The 11500-nt window shown below is 36.9% G+C and overlaps 1 protein-coding gene across 10 annotated transcripts in view; it reads right to left on the bottom strand.

The window, feature by feature from the left end:
• Positions 1 to 775: 775 nt before the first annotated feature.
• The window catches only part of RIMKLB (ribosomal modification protein rimK like family member B), a 49107-nt gene continuing 38382 nt past the window's right edge, over positions 776 to 11500 (bottom strand). For 8 of the 10 annotated variants that reach the window (XM_048933268.1, XM_048933270.1, XM_048933267.1 and 5 more), the window contains 3 exons: positions 10939 to 11025; positions 7237 to 7440; positions 4335 to 5810 (listed from right to left, as the gene is read on the bottom strand). In XM_048933268.1, coding sequence (XP_048789225.1) covers positions 5347 to 5810; positions 7237 to 7440; positions 10939 to 11025 — 755 coding nt within the window. In that variant the 3' untranslated portion in view covers positions 4335 to 5346. The other 2 variants (XM_048933273.1, XM_048933274.1) reach the window with 2 other exon arrangements.

The following is an 11500-nucleotide window of genomic DNA, read 5'->3' as shown; positions in this document are numbered from 1 at the left end:
GAAATTTGGGAACCTGTATGAAGTCATGTATTCCAATTGTGTGATATTTATTGCTGTGTATAAAGTACACATTCTCCTCTACACATTAAGTAAAAAACCTTGAAATTCTTATCATCTTTAACGTGGTTTGAGAATAAGGAAGGGAGTTAACAGAGAAGGATAAAGTGTACAAGTTCTTAGATCTATCAGTGAAGACAACATGAAGTGCATTCCTCATCTTTCACTAACAAAAAGAATCAGCCCCCCGACCTGCCTTCTTCACTGGATTTTGCTCTACTGAATTTTGGAATTGAAGTACTACAGGTATCTACATGAGAGGATTTTAATCCTGTCCTCATTTTTGTCTAATCTGAGTAAAGCAAAGGACACTGACAGATTTCTTAAAAGGTCAACCTGTAGAACAAGAGGAAATAAAGAAGTATAATTTTATCTAAATTACACTGCTAAATAAATCATTCAAGGAAGTTTGACCAAAATGGACCAATAGCGAAAATGGGAAGACAGGAAAGCAGACAAGTTACCAAACTTATGAAGGTTACAATTAGAACAGAAAAAGTCAATTTACCTGACAACAGGGTGGTTTTAGACGTCACCAAACTGCAGCGTTTACCATTTTACCCGCTTGCATTACTGAGAGGAAAAGTTTAGGAAGGAACATTCTCAAGGACTTTTCATAAGTTCTCATTCTTGTCATCAGAAAGGGGAGAAGGAAAAGTTTTCTCTGACTTGTTTGACTTTTTTGGTTCCTGAAAAGTTTTGCAGAGAACAGTAAGAAAGTGCACACTGTTAGAAAATATTTGTTAAAAAAAAAAAAAAAAAAAAAAAAAGAGGGAGAGTAAGTCACACAGAATAGAGCAACAACAAAACCCATCCAAAATTCATGCATCAAATTTCTGCCATCAATTTAAATGAATAAATAAAATCTTTTCAACTAAAAACAGAAATATGAGAGGCCAGCAAGATCCACCACAAGAATACTCCAAAAAGTCACCCTCAAAACAAACAAAGAAAGAAAATCTGGTTTATAAATACTGCAGTTTATAGTACTTTACGAAGATTTATGAAACCTGCAGTGTTCATTTTAAAACAGCTCCTAGAACAGTGAAAAATTTAAAAATTAAAAAAAGACAGTAGCAACAGAAGTTACCTGTCTGAGCACCTACAATTCCACAGAGAGAACAGAAGTGGGTCGTTTATCTTGCACCAGCCATAATGCCCATAAACCTTCTCAAAAAGAGTGAGGCGTGAGAAAGATATTGTACATGCAAATTGTTTTCATGAAGTCTTTCTAAGCCCCTAGGGTCACTTAGGTATTTAACTGATAGATATTCACAAGAGGGAGAAAAGATTTCACAAATGTCACTGGTTTCACATGTTGAATTTTGAAGTCCAATATAATATCTTAAGAAGTATCCTTTGCATCTGAAGTACACTGGTGCTCCAGAGAATACTTCCTGAATAAGTATCTCACATGAAAGATAGCTCACAAAGTAGAAGAAAATGCACAAATAGTGACCACAAGTTCAGAATAAGAAGCTTTAACAGTCCACATACTCATCAAGCATTGACCTTCTATTATTGCATTATGAATGATGTGGTGTAACATTGAATTACAATTTTTTATAAAACACACTAAAGCATTAAATACAAAGCTTAAGATACAATCCATACATTGACATAGCAAGACATCAATTAGAAACATGTTAAATTGAACAGAAGAAAGTCTCCACTGTTACAAAATAATAATAATAATAATAATCAGGTGTAGTTTAAGAAACTTATTGTTGTAAGAGAGTTTCTAAGTGGCTTTTTCAAAATTAAGAAATACAGAAATATTTCTATCACTGTAAGATATTATATCCAGCTGTATATTGATTACTTCTTCAGCATAAAATTCCAAACTCAAATATGCAGGTAGTTTTAGTGCAACTATATGAAAGTTTAGCATGTGTTTTTTCAGCATATGGAAATGAAGGAAATACAGCATATAAAGCTGAGGTCTCTGAAGTTCACCTTCAATGGGAAATACTGGCCTGACTGGCCTGATTATAACAGGTCATACTTGGATACTTTTTTTTTTTTTTTTTTTTTTTTAAACTTAAAAGCAAGAACCTTACTCTGGATCCCATATCATTTTGTACATTTCACTATTTCAGAAGCAACAGATAAATAGTGAGTAAATACATCAGACAAGTACCATTTGTACCAGTAAATCTTCAAGTAGAGTTTTCATATGTAATGTCAATAACCTACGTATAAACAAACATACATGTTGTTTCAAATATTGCCTCCTTTCCTGATCACTACGCAGACTTATCTCCAAAATTGCTTGGAAGCACCAACCACAGAGGAGTATCTTATCACAAAGGAACCAAACTGCAAGTTTCTCAACCCACTGTTTGTCAAAAAATCTCATGGCTATTTACTACACCTATTTTATTATGGGAAAATGTTATCTGGATATTCTGAAAGGGTGAGAGAAATGTAAAGTTACTGTGTAACACAACATTTCTCCACAAAATAGAATGGAGCCTTGATGTTCAGTTACCTGTTCTTTTGCCTTAAAGACATTATTGTGACAGAAGTACAGAGATCCTACTATACCAGCTGACTCCCTGTTTCTATTCCACACTGGCTTTATGTGAGCCACAGCTGAAAAGGTGAAGGTTGGCCCATCAGCTTCTCAATGAGTGCAAGCATCTACCAATAAAAAGGAAAAGAAAAACCAAAGAAAAGAACCAACATCCAAATTCCCCTTAGATAAACACACAAGGGGAGAAGAGTTTCTGAAGAACAGTGTACTGCTCAGTGACCAGAAAATCAGCTTCCTTTTAGTTCTGTGCTTCTGCAGCTCTTCACGGAAGTTAAAGACCGTTATATTCTTCAGATACAACCTGTGCACTTGAGGGTTTAGGAAGAAAAGACAATATCCAGGCCGCTGAACCCCCTTTTGTTGCTGGACCAGCTAGTCCACTTCTCCTGCTTAATACCACAAGTCAACCTTACACTTGATTTTAATAATAATATTTAATTCTACCAAAAAAAAAAAGAAGCCATTTTATTACATTCCTTTTTAAATTAAAAAAAAAAAAAAAAAAAAAAAAAGAACTGTACAAAGAAGCATGATCAAATCTCCACAAAAGCAGGTTAATACTGTTCTGTTTATTGCCTCTTGAAGACTCTCTGCATAGTGTCCATGAGTTGTGTTTAAGGTCCAAGTGAAGATAAAACAGCAGAGCAGCAAAGAGGTGAAGAGGGGCCGCAAAAGTGGGCAGTGCAGAGCCTCAGAGGGTACATGGGACATGCTTCATTAAAGTATCCAGGAAACAGCAGCATTGCACACACACAACCCCCCTCCAAACAAACCCTACTTTCACAAGATTGTTTTTCAATTGTAAACGTTTTACTTTGTGTATTTAAAAAAGAGGCTTATCTTTATATTTATATATATATTTATATATATATAAATATATATATAAATATATATATAGTTGCAGGGCTTTATGATCACAGAAAACTGGGAATGGAATGAGAACAGAGGGAGGAGAAAGTGGAAGAAAAGGAGGAGGGGAAAATAGGGACTGAATAACTGACTCGATATCTCTGTTCTGGTTATGTGTTACCCAAAACAGTTCAAGGCTAATGAGAAAATGCACAGCCAGAACAACTAAGAAAAATCAGGCAGTCTAGAAAAAAAAAAAATAGGATCTAAATAGACAAAACTCAAAAAGAAATGAAGCAAAGCAAATGCGCGTTCACAAACACACACAAGTGTGTGCGTTCACACCACAAACACATAAGAGTACAGAATCAATTTGTTAAATGTTTACGGACCTAGGTTCTACTTTTTTAAAATTTTTATTATTCTGGCTGAGCTCTCTTCCCTTTTTTTTTATTTTTCCTTTTTTTTTTTTTTTTTTTTAAATTTAATTTGTTGCATGTTTGCCAAACAATTGAGAACTTCTGTTATGCACTTTGGATTTCTGATAACATCAGCTTTTAAGTACTCTCAATGGGAAAAAGTAAGCCTTCTAAGTATTGTATGAACTGCAACTTTATTCTAGTGTATCTCTAGATTTCTAATCACTTTTCACCAACTTTTCACTTCTCCACACCTTATCACATTTCTCCCCCATAAAAAACAAAAAATACCCCTCCCACCAAAAAAAAAAAAACAAAACAGAAAAACAAAAGAAAAAAACACCAAAACAAACAAACAAAAAAAAACATAGTACAGACTTTAACTCAGTGTTTTCTTAGCAAGTAGTCTGCAGTGTTTTCACTTTGGCCACTGTTAAAGATGCAGGCATAGAGAAGGGAGTGTTGGACTAGCATGTATTTTAAAAAAAAAAAAAAAAAAAAAAAAAAAAAAAAAAAAGGAACATTAACATTGCAGATCTCTCTCAAAATGACTAAAACACTAACAAATACAAGCCAATGCACATTTTTTTTTAAACTAGTGTAATTTCTTTTCACATTGGATTAAACATTATTTTGTATACCAAACATTACAGTGCTGTTTAACTCCTCCAATCATGCAAAAAATAGTTAAAATGTGCCACTTCTACCACAATATAATATGACCCATTCCCCTGCATACCTCTCAAACTCAGGATTTGAAGTGAAAAAATCTGAGGTACTAGAAATCCTCTTTCAAATGCCTTATAAAGAAAAACAGACACAAATCTGCCTGTTAATATCAAGATGGCACCAATTTGAGATTTGTACAGAAGCTCACATTAGGGCAACTGACACTCCTCTCTGTCTCAACATTTGAATGGCCACATCCTGTAAGGTCTGAAAGAGATGATTTCAAAACTATGCTGAATTTACCACAAGAGTGGGAACAGTAGGTATCCAGGAGTTTTAAATACCTGGCATTTAACACCCTCAACTCTCACTGACAATTAAAGGCAGTCAGCAATTTACAAGATCAAGCCTTAGAGAGCACAAGAGAGTTAACTGCTGCATTAACTCACAGAAGTTTCTAGAGAGATACCAGAACTTTCTGAAAATTTTCAGTTAATCATATTTTAATGCTTTCCTTCGAACATCCATGCACTGCAATATCAAATCGCAGAATCAAAGCAGCATCCAAATAAAACTCCCATTTAGGCTGTAAATTAAACATCTTCATTACAACAATAGTGCTGAAGAATTATCGCAATATTATGTTCTGCAAAAAAATAGAGGCAGCTGTCACAGAACACATGCCTTTTAATCTTGCTCTCTTGACTGACTCTCCTTTCCTCATTTCTCTGAGTTTCTCTAATAAACAGCACTGCAAGTTGGTTTCAAAGAAAATTTTACAAGAGAGTTCTGTTGGTCATCTATTTACATGTGGCATCACTCCACAAGAAGTTTGATCTCATTGGCTAATAGCTGGTTCATGTTGAATAGAGCCCCCGGGAGCTTGGTGAGCAACTCTCTCTCCGTGGTCTCAGGGTCGCTGTCGACAGAGCTGGAGCTAGCACTCATATTGTCGACAACGGCACTAGCTGGAGGGCCCAGCTCTGGCTCGCTAGTCTCGCTTGCCGTGGACACCACAGAGAGTAAGGACATGCGCCGCGTCAAGCGACCGGGGGTTAGGAGAGAAGTGGCATAGTCCGCTATGATACCAGCTACATCTAGATTACAAGCCTTGTCAAAGGCAATGAAACCTACATTTGCATTGGCCTCACAGACGTAGAATGAACCGTCGTCCTTCATCAGTAGGTCAATGCCACACACGTCCATCCCCAGGATGTTGGACACTTGGATTGCCAGTTGCTTGCCTTGTTCACTCAGTGAGCACATCATCCCTACACCGCCTGGAAAAAAAGTGAAAAAAAACTCAGTGTCTATTCTGGACACAGGTGACCAACATACTTCTTGCCTGGCTGGTGCAGTTCAGTTGAAGATCAAAGAAAGCCTGCAAGCATAGAGATGATAACAACTCAGAAAGCAACCACCTTGCCACAACAACTGCTAATAACTTGAAACCTAGCAGGACTTCAAAAGATTCTGCAAAAGGCAGACCAAAACTATGACTTGTTTAAAAAAAACAGTAATAAAAATAGTGAAGAAATATGTAATCATATATTTTTGCTATCTTCGGGGAATTAAAAAGATGACTAAACAAATCATTTCTGTTTCTATCTCTAAGATAGAAGCTTTCTATACATACCCTTGTTTCCTCCCTTAAGATAGAGGCTTGCTATATGTATTTGTAAGTTATCACAATAAATCATCCAAGAACCAAATGTTCTTGATGAGAATACAGATCTACCAGATAGAATTGTGGAGGAAGAGGGTTAGGACATTTTTATTTGCTTGTATCCCTCACAGTTTGCTGTCATAAGTTACTTAAGTAAGTAATATGTTACTTACTAACATAAGTTATTCTAAAGAAAGAATTCTGGAACACTGTCTGTACCTCAACTTGTCTACTACACAGACCATCATCTAAGTACTAAATGACACAAAATTCATTTATCATATCACTTAGGTTTAAAAATATAAAACAACACTTAAAATATTTAGTAGAAAAATCTTTCAGGCTGCATTTCCCCAGCATTGAGAAGTAGTAACTAAAATCTCTAGTGCATTTTGACTTACTAAAACTGTACTGTACATGAAGACATTTCTTCCAATCCCTGCTCAGGTCAGTTTCAGTAATTTCAGTGAATTTACTAGCCAGGAACCCCAACCCTCTTTTTTCCCTTCACCCTCTCCTAGCCTACAAAAAGTGATGCAGAAAGCATACATCTAAGCATACAATAATCAGTGTAGTAAACTTCCTCACATACATGGTTTTCAGGGAAAAAATGTTGCAGGGAGGAGACTGACATACTTAAGGCAGCACAAGCAGCTGTAAAATGCAACTTGGCTGTCGACTTCCTTAAACTATTTTCTCTCTCTTAGTACTCTACTCTTTTCCAAATTGGCGGTCTCATATTTTCTCTGGTTTCCCACTACCTTTTGTTTTTCTAGTCCATTGCACCATACACTCTGTTTGTGCTCTTAGAAATTCCCACCCCTTCTATCTATCCTATTCATCTAGGGGCAGAGATAGTTTCTGATTATAGGTTTGTGTGATGCATATTTCACTTAGTTCTTGCTCTCACGTTTCCTCTGTGAACATCTAAAGGTAAACACAAATAACACAAAATAAAACTTTCAGTTTATTGCAACTGTGTTTGTCCTTTTTCTGAATTCAAATATTTTGATCAAAACTATGAACAAAGTTTTTCCTACCAAGTGAGCAGTTACTCTGCATTCTCCCATCTGTAGAGCAACGGAGCATGGTGCCCACCACACGGCCTCCTACTACGATGACACGTACATCCTTGCCATGGGACTCTTTAACATATTTTTGAAATAAGTATGGGGCGTCATGACGGATCAAATGGCTCAGGTCTGCCAGATGGTGCTTGTCTCGTGCCAGGAACACAGCTTTGCCTGTATAAGAAAAGGATGCATTGTAGGATTGAAAGAAGCTACTAATTTGTGCTGAGTCAGTGATTCAACACAGAGAAGTAAAACCTTTGACCACTATGTTGCTCATTCTTACATGCACTATCTGTAGTATACATGCATTTACAAATTCTTCTGTGCACATTAGCATTCCAGTGCTTCAGTACTTCTAAGCATTCAAGTACTGAAAGAATAGAGGAGCCATGAGAAGAGTATAAAAATAAATTAAAAATAAAAGTAAACAAATAAAACCAAGAAGCTGTAGATAATGGAGGTGTTTTTGCAATTTCAGTCTGTTTTGGGGTGGTAAAGTTAACAAGTCCTTAATGAGAGAAAAAGGGAAGAAATACTACAAAAGCAGTAGACATTTAATTAGACCCACAGCCTACATGTTTGATATGGCAAGAACTAATCACATGAAACTGCTAAACTCCTAGGTTGCTAGGAGCTCTTAAGCGACTAGTGTGTTATTGCAAAGCTGCTTCACTACCAGGAAGTTGCTGAAAGCTTCTCTTCCCAGTACTTCTAAGAACTCAGAATTCCAGAATGAGGCTTAGCTGTGAAACAACTTAGTTCAGAACAAAATACTACACTCCAAAGTATCCAAGATAAATTTAGCTGAACATTCCAAAAACATAAATGGCATGTACTGTAACTTTGAAAAAAACCTCTTTAGCTCTTCAGGAATTACTGGCTTTTCTGCCAGCAAACTTAGGAAAGATTTGTTTTAAGTTCAAACATGTCATTTCACTCTCCTTCACTTCTAAAGCACATTGAAAGACTTCTCTGTTCTCATCCAATTTTACTAGTACAAATGAAAAGCATTTAAGGAAGACTCCATCACTTCCATCTCTTTTCTAGTCTTACAAGAAGTCATCCATTTCCATCTTTAGCTACTTCTCCCAATTCCTCTCTCATTTTGTTAATGACTCGTTCATGTCATATTAAATGTATGTTCTGCGATAAGGCTACACTTATTTTTTATGGCACAATTATCACTGAGTTATGCTGCAATACTAAGAAAATGCAAAAATGGATTTATAAACCGCCTATTCTAAGAAAACAGAATTGCAACTGTAGCAGACCTAGCAGAAACAATGTGCTAAGATTTCTAGCAAGTGCTCAACAGGAGAAGTCTCTACTTTCTCAGGGTTTAAGTCCTTCATAGCACAAAATGCTGCTTGAGGAACACGGAATTTCTTATAAGAATCACAGTAGCAGAACCTAGACTTAGAAGTAGACAAAAAAAGCTAAATCTTCCACATGATCTCTCCCATGCCCAAGTTTAGCTCTCCTACTGGCAGTTACTCCTACTGTATTCCTAGAACTGGACAGAATGAATGATGCTTTGAAGAAGAACTACTTAGTTTTTTGTGATTATGCATCACCACAAAATCTTGGCAAAATAAAAATGGCACATTTGCTGCAGCAGCAAACTGCAGAAAATTGGCTTAGGTGAGCATGACTTTTATTCATTAAATGACTCCTGTGAACATCTGTCTCAATTTTAAATACCATTTGAAATTGGCCCATCTTAAATTAATTTGAAGAAGTTTCCCCAACTCTCTCAATGTGAAAGTGCAGGCACTGTGATAAATTTGCATTAGAATGTACAGTATATGAAGTATGTAAGATTCGTAAACAAAATTACAGAATTAATTGATGCTTTAGGACCCTCTGGAGGTCATCTGGTCCCAACACTTACTCAAGTAGGGGCACCTACAGCAGGCTGCCCAGGGCCATGTCCAGATGCTTTTTTGAGTATCTTCGTGAAAGAGACTCCACAACCAAACTGGCCAACCTGTGCTAGTGCTCAGTCATACACATACCATGGAAGTACTTCCTGGCATTTATAGGGAACATCCTGTGTTCTAGCTTGTGTACACAGCCTGGCATTGGGCACGACTGAAAAGAGCCTAGCTCTATTCCCTGGACACTTCCCCTTTAAATAATTGTAGACTTGGTAAAATGCCCTCTGAGCCTTCTCTTCTCTAGGCTCAATGGTCCCTTCTCTTCCCAGTCTACCCTCATAGAACAGGTGCTCCAATTCCTTGATCATCTTCATGGCCCTTTGCTGAACCTCAGCTTCATATCCCTCTTGTTCTGAGAGCCCAGCACTGGATTCAGCTCTCCAGGTGTGGCTTTTCCAGTGCTGAGTAGATAAGAAGGGTCACTCCCCTCTACCTGCTGGCAATACTTTGCCTAATGCAGCCCAAGATACACTAGCCTTAAGCAGAGATTCATATGAATTCTAGCTGAAAGAATCGAAAAGAAAGTCAATAGCAACAAACTCTACAATTATTTCTAAATCTTAACAAAAAGCAATGTCAAGGCAAACCCAATCCAGTTCCTCAGTTACTCCACATTTGTCAAATTTAGCTTGCTGAAAAGTCAAATTCCAACATCACAGATTGTAAAGGTCTGCAAGCACTATAAGACCATACAAATAGGTATTACTGCCAAAATATTCTACTGCCACAGCCTCTTGCTCTTAGAGTTCCACCACATCAGTGCAGAATTTGTGAAAATACATGGTAATTCGAGCTAGGAACTAATCCAAATAAACATAACCAGTCTAGATTAAGCTAATAATTGTTCCTGAATCATTTATTGAACGTTTACAGAAACCATCATGTTTCAGAAGAGATGTACCAGAACAATCGTGTGGGAATAAACAGGTGCAATAAGAAGGAAGAAGTGGTGTCATGTGGGTATGTTTCTATTAGTTTATAGTAATTCCTGGTTTATGTGCTTAAGCATCAGCTTCAGACTCTTTATTACTCTTGTACTTTTCAAAGTGGATTAAAAAGTGTGATCTCCTATATAAATAACCTCTAAAATTGATTCCAAACCTTTTTACTTTAGTAGATCACTATCTATCGTTAAAATGAATTGATGTAGTATTTTAGATCCAACCCTTAAATCAAAAGAATGATAACAAAAAATTTCACATGAACCTGCTGCACTATCACCACTGCTGTCAGAGATTTCCCCTCCCCCCCCCCCCCCAAAAAGAAAGATTCCATTTGGCAAACTGCATATGAGATTATATATAAATCAGAATCCTAACTATAGAAAAAGTCACTTAGAAAAAAAAGACAAATTAAGGTTTATTGAACTAAAATTTTATTTATTATGCCTGTTTAGAAACACCCCTGAAGTCCAGGAAGGCACTTCTCCATATCCCTGGAGCTAGGCCTTCCATTACTCCAGTTCAAAGCACTCCTTGCAAAAGTCACTAATGTACTGTTAACTCTGAACCTTTACCCTCCCTGGTATTTCAAGATCATATTCTATTAAAACTGCTTCCCAGTATTGCAGCTTACTCAACATTCAGAATTTGGAGGCTAGAAGAATTTAGAAGTACTGCAAAAAAAATTCAACACCTAATAGAAAACCTTCTTAACTATTACTCTTTGACAACACAAAATCTCAGGTACTGCTCAGAATACTCGCTGCCTTCACCTCTGACCTCAGACCCACCTCGGTGACCCCGCGTGTTCTTCACCACCATAGGGAATTCCAGCACTTCTGCCTCATCAATCATTTTGGCAAAATTCTCATGACCACCTGGTAAAAGAAAACCAATAATATTATATGCCACCAGTCTGGTGTAGCCAAACTGGGGATTTAATTGTGATACATTCCTCTCACTTTTCCAACTTAGATAATGCAGAGAAAAAAAAATAACAGTTAAGAATTTTGTAATCTGTGCTTTACCAATTTCTACTTCCTTTGGAATGTAAGACACAAGCTGACTATCATAGAATGGCTTAGGTTGGAAGAGACATTAAAGATTCAGTTCCAGCCCACCCGCTGTGGACAGGGTTGCCAACTCCTAGATCAGGCTGCCCGAGGCCCCATCCAACCTGGCCTTGAATGCCTCCAAGGCTCCCCTGGGCAGCCTATGCCAGTGTCTCACCACTCTCTGAGTTAAGAATTTAATTATAACATCTAACTTAAATCTCTTTTAGATTAACAGATGTTTAATAATGATAGTGGTGATTGATCACAACCCCAAATTCAAATTTGATTGCCCTGATTC

This window comes from Lagopus muta, chromosome 1 (assembly GCF_023343835.1).
Source record: "Lagopus muta isolate bLagMut1 chromosome 1, bLagMut1 primary, whole genome shotgun sequence".
NCBI lineage: Eukaryota > Metazoa > Chordata > Aves > Galliformes > Phasianidae > Lagopus > Lagopus muta.
Note: the sequence above shows the minus strand (reverse complement) of the source record. Positions and strands in the feature narration are given on the sequence as shown.